The following is a 20169-nucleotide window of genomic DNA, read 5'->3' on the forward strand; positions in this document are numbered from 1 at the left end:
TGTGTCAGGAGCAGCTTCCTGCCTGCCCGCCCGCCGTCCCCAAGGGGATGACTCATCCGTGCCTCTCAGCTTGCCTCTCATCTCTCTGCCTCACCCCCACTCACTGCAGACCAAGGTGGTCACCCCTGCCTTGGTTTCTCTCCCTTGCTCCGACTCACAGTGATTCCCTACTGTCTTATTTGCTTTGAAATTTAATTCTAAGGTTTTAAGTGGTGAACATAATTTGCTGGCGTCTTTTATACATCTGTATCTGCAAAAAGAATCTCCGTGGATATTTGAGCAGGGGGCGCAGTTAAATTTTATATAGTGAATATTTTTTCAGTATAACTGTGTGCTGTGTAAAAAAAAATTGGGTTTCATTTATCTGAAACTCAAATTTCTCTGGGTGCCCTGAATTTTGTTTGACAATCCTAAGCCCAGTGGGGGGGGTGGGGGGGTGGAGGGGGTTGATACATATAGCTCTTTATATTTTTTCGTTTGTGTTTATTGAGCCACCTATATGCAAGGCACTCTTCCAAGGCCCTCAGGGTACAGGAGTTGGGAGGGGGAGGCAGACTGTGAATGAAAAGTAAAACAGAAAGGTGGTGCTGTTGGAAGGCAGAGTTGGAAGTTTGAAAGGGTAGCTGGAGAAGATTTCATTAAAAGGTGATACTTGAGCAGAGACTTGAAGGAGGTGAGGAACTAAGCTTGGGTTCTCTGTGGGAGAAGAATATTTGAGGCAGAGGGCTCCTTGCATTTAAAGCATGCAATTTAGGGCCCAAGGTGGGGCTCATTTATCTGAAGAAGTCAGTCCTGTGTCCTCAAGCATGTTTTTAGCCATGGAGGAGCATTTATTTCCTTTTGTAATTAAAAAGGTCTAGTGTGGATTTCAGGCACAGCTGGATTCAGGTGTTCAAATGATGGCATCAGTATTCTATCACTGCTCTCTGTCTCCTGTGCGGTGGCTTCATTCCCAGGGAAGGATTACTTTTCCTACTCTTTCCAACAAAGGTCCCGGGCTTGAATTGTACTGGGTTGGCACAGGTCGTGTAACCATCACTGACCCAATCGCTGTTGCCTAAGGGATGGTCTAATTAATCAGTCTCTATTCCTGGAGCCAGTGTGGGCCTTCAGTTCCTTTTGAACTACACAGATTGAGATGAGGAGATGGGGGATTTCCTGAAGAAAGATAGAGCACTTCTGGGAGCAGGATAGGAAGGCTGGGTAGGTGGACACCACAGCGTGTTAACCTCACTTCCTTTGTAATCATTCCATGACCTTAGACAAGATGCTCTCTCTCCTGAGCTTAGTGATTTTTTCCCCCTTTAAAGTGGAAAGAGAATAATTTCATTCTTTTTTCTTTCACAAAGATATTTTAAGAGGAAAAAAAAAAAAGAAAAGATCCTTTTAAAAAAAGATTTAAAAGAAAACCAAAGCCATAGTACATCCCATCTCCCTGCCCCTCGTACCTTCAAGCCAGTTCCCACATCACCAGGACCCTTTCAACTTTGATTCTTTGGGGTAGGCTGTGTTTAATAAATCCAGTTGGTTCCTATTCTAAACCCTTTTCTCTCTGTTGCCAGGAGGCCCAGAAGATTAACAATGGCTCAAGCCAGGCGGATGGAACTCTCAAGCCAGTGGACGAAAAAGAGGAGGCAGTGGCAGCCGAGGTCGGCTGGATGACCTCTGTGAAGGACTGGGCGGGGGTGATGATTTCTGCCCAGACGCTGACCGGCAGAGTCCTGGTGAGTCCACAATTCCCTCCTCCTTGGGGAGGCCCACTGTCTGGTCCATGATGCCTCTGTGTAGAGGGATGCCGTGTTTCCTGGGGTGGGGCTTCTCCAGGCCTCTGGCTATTGGGAAGTGGGGGTGAATGGCGGGTCATGGAGTAGAGGCAGGGTTCCCTGTGTGCATAAGCCAGTGGTTTGAGGGGGGATTTGCAGAGTGGGCCGGCATATGGGGCACAGAGGGTGTGTTGGGGAAGATGTAGAGCATTTCCTCTGCCAGCAGAGCAGGTGTGCACAAGCACGCACACACATGTGCACACGTACATGAGCATGCACACACACATACATATGCCGCTTGGTAATCTTGGAGAGGAGAAGGGAGTCAAAGTAATGTGTGCTCAGAATTCTGCAGAGAGCCCAATAAACGATAGATGCCAGGATCCGTAGAGCTCTCCGTATGTGCCCATCGGCTCTCTTGGGTCTATTCTGGGAAGGGAGTTTCCCCGAGAAGGATGCTGCATTCCAAATGATTTCTTGTTGCAATTCTGGAAGCTGCCCTTCCTGGGCCAGAAGCTGGGGCTTGGTCAAGACACATTTGGCTCAAAGAATGAATGGAAATGTCCTGACAGTTGGGTGAATCAAAGATCGGGCAGGGACATTGGAAACCGTGATGTTTCATGGCAAAAGCTCAGTGAGGAGGTGATGAAAGGTGTAGGGAGGTGGTGAAAGTTCCACCATCAGAATCCTTCTTGGGGAGAACTCTACATTATGTTTGGAATGAATATCTCACAGGCTGCTTGAGGGAAGGAATGAGACGCTGAATGCCATGCTCATGTCACAAAGGTGACGGCCAAATAGCCGTCAAGGAGTATGAGGTTCTATTAACCCAGGGAGCTTGGGGAGCTGAGCCTTCTGGAGAGTCTGGATGTGAAACTGTGGCTGATGTTAACTGCTGGCAACATAGGAAAGGGAGAAATCTAAAGCTGTGGTTTTGGAGAGGAGGCCAGAGGAACTGGTGAGGCCTGCTGCTGCCTGGAGGAAGACAACCTGGATGGGGAGGACCCAGGAGAGACAGGGCGGTGTGGAGCGTCTGAGGAATTGAAGGTGGCTTGCCGCAGGCTGTGCCAAGTTACCACCATCCTCGCCTCCCTGCAGGGTCTTCAGTAAAGGCTCCATTGCTCTTTTGTGCTTGTGTATGAGTGGATTCTGTGTGGGGAGCTTGCGGAGGTGAATTCTGGGTCTGGCCATTCATGTGAGAAGAAATGCAAGCAGTGCCTTCTCTACCTGTGGTAGTGATGGTAGATGAAGCACAGCCCACTGTTTGGTTGCACGAATGTGATACCTGTCACTTCCACGTGGCCACAGTAGGCAGCTCAGATCCTCTTCATCAGCCTCTGCCAAGACTTACCGAGGATGACTTGGCTAGGCGTTTTTTCCAACTCTTTGGAAAACAAGGAATGATCTCATTCCATTGCACCATGGATGGAAGTTCTTGAAGGAATGTCTGGAGGAGAAATGCTAGGGCTACAAGCATTGTATGGGCGTGTATAGGGGGCTCTGAGCGCGGGGACATAGGAACCATCAAGAAAGCCTTCATGGCGCTTCATAGGGAGGAGAGCCTTTGAGCTCAAACTCCATTTCAAGATGAACTGAACCCACGCTCGGTGGCAGAGAAGATAACAAAGATAAAAGCTTGAAAACAAGAAAGGGACCGCTTAGTGGGCCAGAAGCTGAGAAGAATACCTAAATCATAAACCATAAAACAGAAGGCATTTGAGTTGAGCTTTGAACTGTGAGCAAGCATCATGAAGGTCCATTGAGGAGAGGGGATCATCCCAGAGTGAGCGGAGGGTGGTTGTAGAGCAGAGGTGAGGCACGTAGTGTGCACCCGCTGCAGCAAGGCCTGAGCGAGCACCAAGTGGTGCAGGCAGGGGGGTGGATGTGGGTGGTGTGGGGGAAGCAGAGCTCACAGGCCAAGTGCACCGGTGGTCATCTTGATACTGCTGCTCACAGGAACGTTACCCCCAGCCTCTTGTGAGCCGGGCACTGTGTGAGCCGCATCCGTTATGACCAGGTTGAAGGGCAAGGACCGTGTTGTGTTTGATCCACATCTCTCGTTTTGCTGTTGGGTTGAGGGGTCCACGACAAGGAAGTGAGCAAGCCAGTCTTATCGATGGATTCCTCTCCATCTTAGAGTTGAGGAGCCCAAGGCTTGGGAGGGGCAGTGCCTTGCTGAAGAATATGTAGCCTCAGGTGACACAACTGGGCCCTTACGTGTGCGCCTCCGGACTCCCTGTCCAGTGCTCTTTCTGTGTCATTACTTCCCAGTCGAAGATAATTCCTCTTCTTTTTCTAAGCCCTTGTCAGCTGTCGCTTTGGCTGTGACACTTTGACATTCCTGTCTGAGCCAATTAGGTCCTGAGGCTGTTTGGCCTGATTCTCTTTAACATTTGCATGGACGAGCACAGTCCGCGTCAGCCTCCCCGTGATGCCAGCTGCTCTCTGAAGGTCTCCTTGGAGAAAATCCTGCCCGGGTTGCTCTGGCTCACTCAGAGCCGAGCAGGTCCTGCTGTGCAGAGAGCAGGCATCAGGGAGTCCCGGGCAGTGCTTCAGGACAGGCCTCTCCTTTAGGAGAAGGCAGAACTTTGCTCCGAGGAAGGAGCAGATTCCACATGGCAGTCTCAGTGCGCACGAGAATGCAGCTCTGTCTGTTGAGAACCCAGAGCTGTGTTTGTCTTGAGCTGTCCAAATGTTTATCCTTGCAACAGGGGGACTAAGCACGACTAGACATCCAGCTGTTCAGAGTTCCCCTGTTCAGTTTTTAATATGGTTGTTTTTTTACACATGGCTCAGGAGCTTGGCCTTCACACCTCAGCCGCTTTCTTACCTGTCTCATTGTCACAGGTGAGAGTCTCAAAGCTAGGCATTGTGGGTGAGGCCCAGGTTGTGGAGAATTCACCAAGACCGCCCCAGCACATCTGTAGACACACCTGCTGTCTGGGATCTCTCAGGCGAGCACATCATTCATTCACTGAGTACTTATTTCTCATCTGCACCAGGCACTATTCTAGGCCCTGGGCATAAAGCCACGAGCAACAGACATGCAGGGTGTAAACTATTTATATTGATAAACTAGATATAAATTTGTAGAGCTCAGTGTGAAAAAGGAGAAATGACAGTCACCATTCACCAGTAGCTTTTTATAGTTCACACCTGGAGCCTTGGCATCGGCTCTCGGAATAGCCTGCCTTGTCTCCGCTGTGGCACTCAGGCTTACCTTCAGGACGGGAGCAAGACTGGACAGGGTCTCCTCCTGGAGCGCATGGCTGAGAGGTTCTGCATCAAAATGACCGCCAGGTGGTCCAGAGTGGCTGCATCCTTTATTTATCTTTTAAAATTAAATATCTTTATTATTTTCTGATTATTAAAGGGGGTACGTGCTTATTTAAAATTTGGGAATATTCTGGGAGAATTGGTGTAAAGTCCACTTTGGGACGTGGAGTTGGCACATGCCACGGTTCAGTGTAGCAGTAAATGCCATGGAGGTACCTCCCACCTGTTTGGGGGTTGCTGGGGCTTCGGTGGCTATATCTCATGTCATCCCTTTAATGCGCAGACTCAGGAGATGAGTAGTTATCTCCGGCAGGGATTGCTGTGGTCTTCCTGGTGGACCTTCAGGGAACACTTTACGTTGGGAAGGAGATCATGGCCCTCCTCTCATAGTGGCTCCTGCGAGCCAAGTTCGTGGCCCACGGAAAACACACAGCATCTCAGGATTTGCATTCTACACCTTCAACACCCCCCTGACGCCGTCTCTGTGTCTCTTGGCTCACTTTCTCTTTGTCCCTATTTCCTCACTCTCCTCCTCAAACTTTACGTTGTATGTGGATATATGCTCCATTGGTGTTTTGTGAGCTAATTAAATCTTTCTAAGAATAAGGCAGTGTAGATAAACAAAGAGGGCAGGAAGCCCTACAAAAGCAATAGGCTTTTGTATTGTTTGGTTGTACTTTACAGAATCATAAGCCACAATCAGGAAGCGCGATGGTCTAGTTCAGGGTTGGTTAGGGATTTTGTAAAGGGCCAGATAGTAAAGGTTGTAGGCTTTGCAGACCACAGGGACTCTGTCGCAGTGACTCAACTCTACCATCGTAACTTGAAAGCAGCCACAGCCAATATTCAGGTGTGACTGTGTGCCGGTAAAGCTTGACAAAAACAGGTGGCGGGCCAGACTGTTCTTCATGGCCATAGGTTGCTGATCCGTGGTCTATTCAGTTCCCTATTTAATAAATAAAGAAAGCAAAAGGCAGAAACTGGAAGAACTTCCTTAGGAAGGAATTTTCTAAGGTAAGAAAGCACAAGAGGGATAGTACCAGAGAACCCATTTGTAATGAGGACAGTTCTAGACACATAGAAACACACATGGCTAAACATAGGCACGCACGTACACTACTCACCGCATCTTTGTTATAAGCATCTTGTTTCTGAAAGTTCATATTAATTCCTACATTGACCTCAGAGCAGCTATCTCCCTAAGGAAAAACTGTGTCTCATGGCCAAGCCAGGCCTCACCTCAAGGTGGAAGCAGGCTCTACGGGGCTCCGACCGCACCCCAGTTCCTTTACACATTCAGTGCTTTGCGCTTCTCTTCAAAGACACGTTTTGTCCATACAATGATCAGCTCCTTAAGCAAAGATAGAACTCTTAGAACTGCTCTCTGTTCGGTTATTTCCCCCATATTCCCATGCCACTCTGTTTGAATATTGCTCCAGGAAACATCTAAATCTAATCCATGAACCGAGAAGATATGCTACCTGCTTTACCGTCATCGGGATGATTTGTCGAAGAAGGAGAAAGAAAACCACCAGTCTTTCCCTTTATCATCCTACATTCATCGCATGTGTGGCATTTTACATTCACATTATATACACAGGCTGGGCCATTCTATCTTTATCTCCTAGGGCTCCAAAGAAAATATGTATCAAAAACGCCTTTCAGATAGCAATAATCCTATTGGTTTAATAGAGTTAGATGTGTTCTCTGTTGCGTCATCTGTGCATGAGATCGGACCAGTTGAACAAAATTGGAGGGGCACGTGGGCATGCGCTTAATCAAATATGTGACATTTATTGCTTTCATTTCCCCCTTTAGGTGACTCATGGTGCTGCTGACATTTCTCATCAGCATCCTCTACTTTTCATTTCCAGGGCTGCCTGGTGGCAAATTCACGCATAGCTCACGTTTCCATCTCCTCTCTCTTCTCATTCATGCCTGCTCCCTTTTTTTTATTATCTTTTAGGCATATCTACCTAAAATTTTTATATCACCTACAAATGACCTATGTAGCGGAAAGACCAGAGGTGTCATGGGCCTACATTCTTAGGAAGACTGTTCTTACAGTAGATAGGTAGATCCTGCTGTCTGTGCACTTGGGAGTAAGTCAAGATTTTGTTTGAGGTTTTTTTTTTTTTTTTTTTTTAAACTCCCCTGAGGGAGGCTTCTTTGAAAGGAAATGCATGGCAATCCCTCTCCAGGACTTAATAATGGCTCTTCATTTTATCCCGTGCAAAGAGTTTATATTCTGGATATGAATCAATAAGTCCAGAAAGGTGTGCTTTCTTTATATCATTGAACAGGAGAGGTTTGTCCTCACCTGTTGAAGGGCACACTAGATTGCCATAGATTCCTTATTTGTGACCTGGCACCGTTGGTAGGGGATGGGAAAACTGAGTCGGAGAAGTTGCTGAATCCAGCAGGTGCTCATGCTAGGTGCTGAGCTGCCTGTCACTGGAGACATTCCAAGATGGGCAGGATCACATTTGGTGCCGTTGCTGCCAGTTGGTTAGACTTTTTCCTCACTGCTTTAATTGGGTTCTACAGAAAACTAGATCTGGGAGCTGCTCTAGGATAAAAATGGTTTCCTGGAACTTGGACAGACTTCATTTCTCTCCTTTTTTTTTTGAGATTTGTCAACGCGTATCAGTGTGTCAGGCTCGAAGAAGTCCCGCAGTAAAAAGGCAGAAAGACTTTGCTTTGCCCAGGGTTTCCCATTCCTGTGTCACCATGGAACCCTTTCCTCATGAAGCACCTGTAGGCGTCACAAAGAACACGCCTTGGGAAATGTGGAAGTAGTCTGGGGATCGGCAAATTGTCACCCAGGGTCCCGATCTAGCTCCCTGCCTGTTTTGCTCACAAGCTAAGGAGGGTTTTTACATTTTTAATGGTGTTTTAAAAAAAATCAAAAGAAGAATATCTTGTGACATGTGGAGTTATATGAAATTCAAATTTTAGTGTTCATAAACAAGGCTTTATTGGGACACAGCCATGCTCACTCATTTACATATTGTCGATGGCTGCTTTTGTACTGCACTGCAATGCAGAATTGAGTAGTATCCACAGAGTCCAAGATACCCGCCAGCCTAAAATAGTTACTGTCTGGCCCTGTACAGAAAATGTTTGCCAGCCCCTGAACTAGATCATTAAGTTCCCCTCTGCTCCGTGACTGTCAGTATTTCTAAGCCACCCACGAGACTTGCCTCGTGGTTCCCCGTAGCACGAGCTAATGGGCCACAGGTACCATCTAGCCCCTTGGGCAGACGTTTATTCCCACAACCTCAACCAAGTGATGAGGGTAGAGGTGGGGAGACAAAGGCCAGAGCCAAGTGTGACAGCAGGTTCCCAGCTGGCTTGGTTAACGGATTTCCCCTCCCCAAAGTCAATGGAGTGTGCCGGGGATCCTGTAGCAGGGGGTGCTCCCTGCATCTCCACCTGCCTGCGTCCATCCCCTGAAGGTCAGCCCACCCCGGGCCCTGCCTAGCAGCCCAGAGTCCAGTCCCCACCCCGGAGGACATGCCTGGTTTGGGCCTGCAGGCTCTGCGCCTCGGCCACACCGGCCGCTTGTGTGCACTGCCGGTCTGCAGGCCACGTGCTCCGTGGGCCAGCCTCTCCAGCACATTCTGTAAAGCAGCTGTTAATTTTACTAGCTGGTGTGTTGGCGCCCCTGGCCTCCCCTGTGAAAATGAAGGAGGTTTCAGAAACAAATCCTCGGACAGCTCTGGGGAGAGGAAAAGCATCCTGGCCCAGGAGCAGCCTGCTTCGTCCTGGCTGTTTGTCTCTGACTCCCAGGGGCAGCCTCTGGGCTCTGGTGGCAAGTGCTTATGCCCACGGCCTCTCTCCTCTGGGGCTTCTGGGGGGAGAGGTGCCTGTGTTGTCCTCCCACCTTATCTGCTCTTCATTCATTCCTCTATATCTGGTCACCTTTCTGCCCCACCCACATACCTTTGTTGGTGTTCCCTGGCACATGGAACTGAATGTAGCACCCAGTGGACACCTGATCAGTGAGGTAGGTCACTACAGGGCTCTCCCTCACCAGTTGCTCTTGCTTCTATTCTTTCTGTTTCAGCTTCTGGGTCTGGGCTGGGAGACAGGAGCCCTGCCCCTCTGCTGAGCTAGCGTTCTCTGACGCAAGGCTCCTACTCCCTTGATCTCCATCTGGCTCCTTGTGTCTTTTTCTCATTTTGGTTGGAACCAACCAGGAGGATAGGTAGAGTGCTCAGCATCCCCGGCTTCTCCAGCTCCTACTCTTCCTCTCTCCCTGGGATGTGCATCCCCAGGAAAGCATGCTGAGGGCTGTTGTGCATGGTCTCGAGCCTGTTAGGGGTGCAGTCCCTGAAGCCCTTCTGCTGAGTCCAGCTTGGCCCTCTCTCGGTCTTTTACCCTGGGCAAGTTCTTTCCATTCTGGTGCCTCAGTTTCCTCATCTGTCCAGTGGGCATAGTAATAGTCCTTGCTCTTCACGTTGTAAAATGTGATTCATCAATGTGTATACAATGTTGGGAATAGTGGCTCTTAGATGGTGAATGCTTGCTAAGCATTAGCTGTTATTACTTTGTCATTGTTGTGTGAGCCCAGAGACATGTCATGGAGGAAATGTGCTGGTGTGGAGGGAGTGGAGAATAAATCGTTTCCTGCAATAGGGGTGGAGCAGCCCTTGGACTTCACCACACTCAGATGTCCTCTCAGAGAGCCGAGCCAGCTCTGGGCATGGCGATTTGAAAGGGTTCTGAGTGTCCCAGGCAGGCCCTGGTTTGCCTCCAGGCAGCTCATGAGGTTTGCTCCACGCACACAATTCAGGCCCTGTCATTTCTGAGGCTGCCTCATGCCCCCCTGACTCACCAATGTCAAGTCAGCTAGGAAATTCTCACTTCATGTAGCCTCCTGGAGCTGCCCAGGGGCTGGAGGGCAAAGTGGGCTCACTCTGGGAGCCATACATTGTAGGTGCTTGTGTCAAGGGTCAAGTTTTCTTATTACTGTGGTCCCCATGTCATCCTTCCTGGATGGGGCGGGGTGTGGGGAGGGGGCTGACAGACACAGAGCTGGTTTCAGAGAACACGTCATCTCCAGTCCATGGGGAGGTGTCTTTAACATTCATTTTGGCGGGCAGCAACCACAAATCTGTTGGAAGGATTCAGGAGACTGTGCTGTCACCAGAAGAGGACACAGATTCTGCTGTACATGCAAGGCGTCTCCTTTGAGCTATTCATTCATTCATTCTTTTGAACATTCCTGGAAGATCTACCAGGTGTCAGATGTTATTTAAGGCACTGGACACATGTTAGTTCTTCTAGCAAAATCTGCAAAGTGAAATCATTCAAAATGTTGAAAGTGCAAATGTTATGCCTGAGTTTTGCTACAGTGCTCTGGGAGGCAAGATTTCTGAAGGACTTTGGTCATAAATCAGAGCCCATGGCCTCTCCATCGGTCCTTGGACAGGCCTGGGAGCCTGACTTTTCTAGTCCCGATCACACATCCTGTGTTTTTCTGCTGCTGGGCCCAAGGGGCCTGAGCAAATGTGTTTCTATGACTAATGTTAAATGAACTTCTCCTTTCCCATCAGTAAAAGCTGGCACCCCCTGGAGGCTTTGTAGGAAATGGAATGCCCACCATCTTGAGCTGGGAGAGTTTTCTCACTTGGCTTTTCCCCCAGGGCCTTCGGAGAGTGCCAATGGTTTAGCAGCCTCTATTTGCCAGAAAAATACCCTGGTGGGCTGAAACTCTCCTTGGAGCCTCCATTTCAGCTGCGGAAGTTTGTTTAGCAGGGAGACTCAAAAATAGGGATGACGCGGATGACAAAGTCGCCAGCCGTTGTCGTTGCTGGGGGCACGTGCTCGGAAAGTCACACTCGGGACCACACACAAGCTGATGCTTCCAAGTTTAGTTTACTAGGCTATGTTTAGGAGGAGGCAGACTGACTCGTGCCTGCAAGGCCCCAAACATCCCGATTTGGTGCACTAGAAGCCCCATTTTTAGGGTATGGGTCTAGAATGAGGCCTTTTCCAGAAAAAAAAAAAATACTTCAGGGGAATGACAACAACAGAAATCCACCATTTGCCCTAAAAATTTTATTGCAAAAAAATGTTCTCTAGCATTTGAGTAGTGAGGGAACTAGGGCAGGACATTTGCTTGTCTGTCATCTTTCTTAAGGAATCAGGGCACTCGAAAACTCCATTAAATGCATGCAGGCCTTTTAAGCAGCAGGGCCATGGTTTTGCTCATCCAGTTAATTTTAGTTCATACAATTGGCGTGGTACGGATGCAGAAGATCATGACAACGCTGGGAAGCCGGGGGCCTGACTGCGTGGAAGCTGAGTTCCCAGTTCCCCAGCCTGCTGGGACATAGGTCTTCTCCTGGGGAGTGGGTGGGTGGGGTTTACCTGCAGCACTAGGTGCCTCCACCCTGAGCAAGCACACCTCTGGACTTTCCTTGTTTGTTGGATGCTGGTGAATCCAGAAGGTGAATGCACTGGTCCTACTGGTTTCTTGTACCTGTGGAGAATTCCAACAGATTGCTCTGAAGGGTAGAGAAACCCACACCTTCCAAGATCTGTTCCCAGCCTGCCTCAGCAAAGAGGCTGAATTTTGATCTTTTTGATCTTTTCCCCGTTTTTCTTTATTAGCCGTTTTTTTTTTTCCTTTTCTTTTGGCGGCTCTTGGTGAAGTGACTGTCCTAAGGGAGATAGGGAGCAGCTTACAGAAAAGGGGAGAAGAAGCAAAGACCCTGTTTCCACACTACCTTCTCTTAAATTCTGGCTTCGCTGACATTAAAAATAGCTTGAAATGGAGGCCGAATTGCCGAAGAGTGGCATTTCAGAGGGCAGTCTGCTGGCTGCCTGGCCGCCACTCGCGCCTGCGAGGGCCCTGACTTGCACAGGAAGGCGTGGGCTTTGGAATCCCACTGAGAGGGCTCCAGACCCTTCTCCTTGTATGTCAGGCTAGATCTATCTGGAGCTAATTGGATCAGCGGGGCACTCACGCAGCCTTCTCCCTGGGATCGTGCCCCAGGGGTGGGAAAGAACTTCCTGCAAGGGAAGGGGGTTGTCTTCAGGCATGTGCATGGGCTCCTGGGGAAGCTGCCATGAGGCGGCTATATATCTCCCTCCAAGCCACAAGGTGGGCACCCTGGGCTCTTGGACCTTTGACCTGTCCAGGAGGAAAGCGTTGATCATCAGGAAAAAGGAAAGCATTTTGCTCGCCTTGGGTCATGTGGTGTATCTCTCTGGGCTTTGGGGATTAGTGACAGCGTTCAAGATCAATTTGGGAAATAAGAATAGAGGTGACAGTCACTTCCTTTCATCTGAGGAACTGTGGCCAGCAGCAAACTAAGTGGGTTCTTATCCTGGCTCTGCTGTAACCTTCCTGGTGACCTTGGGCAAGTCCATTCCCCTTCAAGGTCTTGGCGTCTCTATGACTGAGACAAGAGGGTAGCGATAGTTTGTCCCCTTAAGGCCCCAAGTGTTTTTGCGTTTTCTCATCCCTCTCCCGTCCTTCCACCTGTAAAGGCAGCGAGGGTTCACCTCCAACCTGTTGTGCTCTTGACAACGTGCTAGACACTGGGAGAGTTGAGTTGGTCAAAGGATAAAGGAGAGTTGTCTTTCTCCCATCTGCTGGAGCAAGTGAAGAGAAGCAGGAAATAGTCCAGGGGCGTCCCTGCGTGGCCCTCCCCTTGGCTTCGTGTTTCATTTAAAATAAACTCTACAAGTCTCCCTGTGTGATAGGGCCTCTGCCTCACACTCACCTATGATTCTTTCCCTCCCGACTCCTTTCCAGGCAGATCTCCTTATGCAGGAAGGGAAACAGCTCGCAGAGGGAGCAGGACATGTGACTGTGGGGTCAGGCAGGAGGAAGGATGCCTTGGGGGAGGGGTGGGTCACCTCCCAAAGGCCAGGTTCTTCCAGGGGAAGTGGGCTTCTTTGAAACTATCTCCATCTCGGATCTCCCTTGAGTTATCTTTAAGCAGTCGGAAACCTCCAAGGGGGTCGAGTTCCGACTTGGTAACCACACGAGCACCAACACAGACTTTAAGAGAAGCCTTCCTTCCAGCCGAGCAGCCTCTGTTTGGGGAGACCTTGGATGAGATACAGCCTCTGTCCTTTGCTGTAATAGAACTGCTGTTGAAGCATGTCACCATGTTCCTGGAAGTCCATTCCTCTTCTGGAGGTAGAAGCAGTACCTGTAAACGTTTCATAAGAGGCACATTTATAGGAAATAGTGAGTGGAAGAGGCACCCAGGAGAGGTGGAACAGTGGGGAAGCATAATTGTCATGAAAGTCTTTTTTTTTTTTTTAATCTCTGGAGCAAGGTGGTGGTGTACCCTGGAGGCTGGCAGGAGCCACCAGGCTGACCCCACATTCACAGCAAGGGTGCGAGCACTGTGGGTGATTGGTGGGTTTGGTGCCGTGGAGGTTCCCCAAATGGAGCTTCATTTTAGGTAAACTTCGATGAACTTCTAAACAAAACCTCAATCGACTCTTTCAAGTGCTCCTGATTTAATGAATAGGATTTAAGCAAAGGCGGTCCGAATAATCCTTCACAGTAAGGACCGAGCGGTTTCCTGGATGCTGCATTACAAAACGTCACTGTTCCTGTGGCCTGTGCCCACTTTGCAAACCAGTGGGTTTATCTGGTTGTTTCCCCAGAAAGTTTCAGTGCTAATGCAGGTTTCATAGCACCCTGGCCCAGAGGGAGTTGCCTTACTGGGGGCTCAGGGTCATCTCCAGCAGACAGACCTTGTGGAGGCAACTACTCAAGTCATCCTTCCAGCTCTCAAAGATACAATTCTTCTTCCCTGGGGTGTGATAGAGAGATCCAGATAGAGAGACCAGAAATAAATAAGAAACTAGATTCTCTTTCATTTAACTCTCTTTCAGACACAGCCTCTGGTGCTAATTATTTCTGCGGTAGATTTTGTCAGACCTTGAATCCCTCTCTTTTTTGCCATAGGTGGTATATTTTTTAAGATGCACAATGACATGAAAAACAACCTGCTTTCCTGAAAGATAATTTTGTGTACATTAAACAGACATATTAAGCCATTTATAATCGAGCTGTTTGTTCTTAGGAATCTGGAGGAAATCTGAATTTCTAATTTCAGACTTTTTAATAATTTTCAAAAGAACCCACAGTAATAATTAAATGTCTTTGAACTTCCCTAGGCTGTCTTCTATTCCATGATCTCAAAGCATAGGGAAAGAAATGGAATTCTCTACCTTGATGAACTCCTTAAGAGGGTACAGGGGACATCGGGCCCAGGGTGGGGGGTGGTGGTGGTGTGATTTTTAGCAGAATTGAGGGAACCTAAGGTAAAGAGGCTCAAGGAAAATGCTCAAGGTCGCTTTTCAGAGCTTCAGACATGGAGTGAGGGCCTTAAAAGCTGGTGTTTTTTTTTCATAGCCTTGGCTGCTAAGACTTGGGAGAAAGCCAAGGAGAGAGAGAAGTAGAACTTAGTTAAGGGTATTTGTAATGAGAATACGCGTGATGTGTAGCATTTTGTGGCTTTGGTGTTCAAGGATTAGAAGAGATCTGGTCCAGGGATTGGTGAACATGTCATCTCCTGGGCCCACTCTGATTAATTGGTGGCAGTTCCAAGAACGCTTTGCTGAAGATTCAAGGCTCAGCAGGAAAGACTAACTTTCTGGGGCTCTGCTCTCCAGAATTCTGTGATTGATTAGAGATTCCCATCAGGAGCAGTGACTTGAATGGGGGCAGTCCTAAGGTGATTTCTGCCCTGTTATGCCTTAGATGTCTCTGTTCTAGATCATTTTCCCTAAAGTTCACTTTATGTGTGATTAACGTAAGGCTTGTTCAGGGTCACAGAGTTGGTCCCAAGCAGTATATGGACAAGAACCCACATTTCCTGACTGTCTAGCGTTTGGTACCCCAGCTTTATAGGTTAAATCCCCAGAGGAGCAGAAGGTTGTCAGCTTCCCGCCTGAGCCTTCTTTTTCTTTTCTTTCTCTTCTCTCTGTTTTTTTTTTTTTATTATTATAATTCATATTGTAGCCTGATTTCAGTTTTTTCCATCTGGAGACTTGCTTTCGTGTTTGGAGAAGCAGAGTGGGTAGATTTCAGGTCCATAGTGATTCTGCAGACAGAAATGCAAGCACCTTTTTCCCATTCGTGAGGTTCACTCTCAAAACTCTTAGGCACAGAACACGTGCTGGTCACCACCTTTCCCACTACAAAGCTTTGCCCTCAGCGCACTCTCAGGTCCTACCCTCCCCATCTTTGTGGATGCCCCCCCCCCCCCGCCCTGCTCTCAACACTCTATGAAATGCTTCCGGTGGGGGCTCATGCGTCATCATTCCCTCTCTAGCTTTCAGAAGCCTTACCTCCTATTTCTTCCTGTTTTCTCCCTTAATGTTTTCTCTCTCAGGTATTCATGCTCACATCTTAATGGTTGTGCTTACAAAGACGAATACATTTTTGCCTCTGACCAAGAGCACTTTCTGCCCTGACTTGAACTGAAAAGTCTGCAAGAGTGGCTGGATGGGAGCAAGGGTAGAGTCCTCGGCTTTATCCTGGGAGACATAAAAGTTGGCAAAGACTTTATTGCCTCCATCAAGATGAAAATGGGATTCCAAGGCTTCAGATAGGATAGATAAATAATAAGGAAAACTCTAGCTTTTGTCAAAGCCAAGTTGTCTTTATCAGTTTTATGAGTCTTCCTATTGTGCCTGTACCTCAGCATCTCTCATTCTGATGCCAGACAGAAGAACCTTCTCTGGGAATTTATGCAAAACTGAGAATGGATAGAGGATTTCAGACAATTGGTAAAACTCGGAAGAAGGCTGATCAATCATGTTCTTGGGCTATAACTCACTTTCATGCTCCCCATCCGGCTTAATGGGGATTGGTGAAGAGAGCTGAATTAGCTGGGAGGCCCAGGCTGGGTGGGGCTGGGATTCTGGGATTGTGATGGATAAGGTGGTATGACCTACGGGACTGCAGTTGCATGTACCAGGCAATCTTTCATGTTTAGGGTGGCTGGGATCCTTTGTCAACGTGGAATGTTGTCTTCAGTAGCTAGCCATGCACAACTGCAAAAGGCTTTTACTTCCATTCCCATGCACTGCTTGAGGGACCTTCATGTCTCACCTTCTTTAGAAACCAGTGCTGCAAGGAGCTCGGGTGCCATACTGGGTGGGCAAGAAATCACCCTGTGAGTGCTCCCTGGAACTCGTTTCTGATCTGAATGCTTGCTTTGGTGGGAGACTGATACAGACATCCTGTACCCTGGCAAGAGCAGAGTCCTTGGCGACTTATCCCCCAAAGCTACTGCCTCCATTGTCCTGGTTGAGGCCCTGTGACATCCTCCCTCCTCCACTTACAGCAATTGCTGTGTCACTCTCCTCATTTGCCCCATCCCCTTCCTTTGGTCCACCTTGCATGCCATTTGCATCCTTAAAGCCAGCTTTGCTTTGGTTTCCCCATGGCTCAGGGACCTTCAGTAGCTTCCCATGTCCTCAAGCCCAGGCTCCTTTTGCTGAGGGTCAGGGCTCACCATCCTCTGGCCTCCACTCTCTTGCCAGCCAGTCCTCCCACTTTTCCCCTCCACACACTCCATATGTTCTAATCCTGCTCATCTTTATGGCGTAGTGCAGGGTCTTCCCTCCTGTGTAACCTACCACTCCTGTACACTGTTCACTTACACTCGTGCAGGTGGCCTGTGCACCCTAATAGAGTCACAGGCTGAATGGTTAAGGGCACTGGCAGTAGAGCCAGCCTGGCTGGGTTTGACTTTTGCTTTGCCATGTATTTGTGTGACCAATGGCCAGTGCCAGGAGCCAGTAATAGTACCCACCTCAAAAGGATATTATGAGGATTAAATAAGCTAATATTTATAAAGTGCTTAGAACAATAGTTGGCACAGACTGAATATTATATAAATTGTTTGTTCAATAAATACGGTAAACTTCAAATTCCTTAAGAACAGGAAACATGTATTTTAATATTATAATCACCTTTGTCTTATACTGGGCTAAGATAATCCTGAACCAGATTGCTGTGAGAATGAAGTTTAAGGGGATCCCTGGGTGGCGCAGCGGTTTAGCGCCTGCCTTTGGCCCAGGACGCGATCCTGGAGACCCGGGATCGAATCCCACATCAGGCTCCCGGTGCATGGAGCCTGCTTCTCCCTCTGCCTATGTCTCTGCCTCTCTCTCTCTTTCTGTGTGACTATCATAAATAAATAAAAAAAAATTAAAAAAAAAAGAATGAAGTTTAAGAGAGAAAGAGAGGGGAAGAGAGAAAGGGAGGGAGAGGGAGAGAGGGCAGGAGAGAGAGGGAAGGAGAGCGAGAATGAATACATGTGAAAGAACTTTGTCATTTATTCATTCAACTGATATTATTGAGTATCTGGAAGTACCAGGCTCAATGCTCAGTGGTTGCTAATGATCAAAATGGGATAAAGTATGGTTTCAATATTCAAGGAGCTTGCAGTCTAGGGGAAAGGACAGAGATGTAAGTCAGTATCTGAACACATTGGCTCTAACTATATGAAAGACCAGTAGATCAGACATTTTTCTGATCTCACCTTCATGTTATAGATCAGAAAACCAAGACACAGGTATATATAAACAACTAAAAAAAAAAAAGACATACAAAAAAACAGAACAAACTGGAAGTTGTTAGTTAGGGGTGAGGGGGGTTAGAGATAGATGAAACAGGTAAAGAGGATTACGAGTACACTTATCCTGATGAACACCGAGGCATGTATAGAAATGTTTCTTTTTCAGAATTGTTGAATTATTATATTGTATGCCTGAAACTAATATGACTGTATGTTAATTATATCTCAGTTAAAAAAAAAAAAAAGAAAATGAGTGCAGGAATGAATGTGTGAAAGAATGAACCGAAAGATCCTAAAGACATGACTCCAGGAAGAGAAGCTCAAACCAGGGATTTGCCAGAGAGGATGGGTTCCATGTCTGTTTGGATGGGTGGTGAACCCCTGAAGCCATAACTATCCATCCAATCAAGCAGTTACTATGGTGGGCAAGTGGAATAGTTTCATTGCTTCCCTTTTTGGGGCCATCTCACTCCTTTGGTCACACCTTGATACCCTTCTGCCATTTTTCTCTGAGGCAAAGGTGGTTTTATTTCCTTTCCCTTTGGGTCATGCTGAGGACAAGAAGTGAATGTGACGATGGACAGAAAAAGTACTTAACTATTCGCTCCTGAATCTGCTTTCATCATAATGGGACCATTGGGAAGGCTTCTGTAGGTACAGGGACAATGTCTGTCCACTGGGCTTCATCAGCCACTAAGTGATCAAGGCGTCAGGGAACAGTCAGGAGTGAGGCTGGCTGGTTTCCATGGCAACCTGCGTTTGCCTCAGCCCTGCGCACACACACTTCTCTCTTTCCACGTAGGCATGTGTTTATTTATTTATTATTGGTTCCACCCGGAAGTGCCCGAGTGGCTGTGCAGGTGGTCTCTATGCTTCCATTGCTGAGGTCACTCTCTCAGTTTGGAGATGGACCCTCAGGTGGGCGGTTAGAGACACAAGATTTGTCCCACCAGGTGAAGCTCTCCTTTAGGCCTCTGAGCTCTGCTGTCTGTGAGCATGATGATGGAGATCCCTGAGGTGGGGACATTAGAGATGCAGATCTAGAACCATTACAGTCAGACGCTGTGTGGAGCCTGCGGTGAATCACAGGCTGCTCTGGAGGGCTGTTGGTGGTGCACATACCTTTCATCAACAGATGGCTTGCGGCTCCCCTGGGGAGGCCTGTGAGCTGGCCCAGCATTTGTAGGCTTGAGAAGCTCCAGATCTAGGCTGTCTGACATGGGAGCCACTAACCTCAGGTGGCCATTGGGCACTCGAAACTTGCTTGGCCAGTCCAAATTGACATGTGATGTAAATATAAAATCTAGTATGAAAAGAAAGGGGAAAATATCATGACTACTTAATAATTTTTGTATTGATTGCATCTTGAAATGATAGCATTTTGGACAAGTGGCCTAGAACCTAATTTAGGTTAAATAAACTTCCTTATTAAAGTTAATGTTACCTGTTTCTTTGTAGTTTTTAGAAATGTGTCTCTAAGATGTATTGTGGTGAGGGTTGCAGAGTGTGAATGGACTGAATGTTACTCAACTCTTACTTAAAAATGGTTAGGATGATAAGTGCTATGTATATTTTATTGTAGTTAAAGCAAAAAGCAAAAAAAAAAATTTAAAAATTTAAAAAGAGATGGAAAAGGAACCATCGCTTCCAGGTTTCTTAGTAGTCTTGATCATTTTTCTAGAAGCCCCTAGGACACTTCCCTATTTATCTTATGGGTCAGGACTGAATTACATATGTGATCCTTAGCCAATTGCAGACAGAGGAATGAGACTACGTGGTTGGCTCAGACTAACTAGGTCTCCTACCCAGGAGTGAGGCTAGGACCTCTTGTGGTGTTACCTGTGTCCTAGAATGAGACCAAAGCTTCTGAAGAAGGAAGAGAAGGGGAAATAGCAGCCTACACTGCAACTGTAAAGGAAAATGTATAAGAAAATCAACGTATCTGTGCAGTAGGTGAAAGCAATTTGGAGATTTCCTCCCCCACTTGGGATATTACTGTCTTTAAATCTGTTCATGGTTGTAAGTAAATTGGTTAAGCATCAAAAATATGTGCCTCCCACAAAATTTAAAATTATATATGTGGCATGTATTATATTGCTTTTGACAGTGCTGCTCTCTAGTATTAGTGGTTAAATGCGGGGTCTGGGCTCTTCTCTCCCATTTACCAACTTTGTGACCTTGGACAAGCTGCTCTGCTATGTTTTGATCGCTTCATCTGTGTAACAGGAATAGCACTCACTTCATTGGGTTATGAGTTGAGTCGATACGCGCAGGGCACTTAGCACTGTAGGTCTGGCACATGTGAAGTATCTAATGAAGATCAGCTCGCATCAGTGACTGAGTGACTGCGTGGGGACCAGTGGCTGTTCCCAGAGCCTCCAGACCCTCCCCAACCTGCACACCACCCCTTCTTTGGCAGGGAGAATGCTGACTCTCAGACACAAAGGCATCGTTCCCGAGGGAGCTTTTAATCAGAGGTGGTAGTGAGTGCTTGTTGGATGGGTTCTTTCTCCGGATGGTCCCGAGATGACTTTTCTTAGATAAATAGCCTTCTCCTG

The 20169-nt window shown here is 47.6% G+C and overlaps 1 protein-coding gene across 20 annotated transcripts in view; it reads left to right on the forward strand.

Moving 5' to 3' along the window:
- The window catches only part of KCNMA1 (potassium calcium-activated channel subfamily M alpha 1), a 718693-nt gene that overhangs the window by 215738 nt on the left and 482786 nt on the right, over window positions 1–20169 (forward strand). For all 20 annotated transcript variants that reach the window (XM_041748736.1, XM_041748737.1, XM_041748738.1 and 17 more), the window contains exon 2: window positions 1563–1724. In XM_041748736.1, the coding sequence (XP_041604670.1) occupies window positions 1563–1724 (162 nt within the window). The remainder of the gene's footprint in view (window positions 1–1562; window positions 1725–20169) is intronic.

The sequence above is a fragment of the Vulpes lagopus genome, chromosome 3 (genome assembly GCF_018345385.1).
Source record: "Vulpes lagopus strain Blue_001 chromosome 3, ASM1834538v1, whole genome shotgun sequence".
NCBI classification, from domain to species: Eukaryota; Metazoa; Chordata; class Mammalia; order Carnivora; family Canidae; genus Vulpes; species Vulpes lagopus.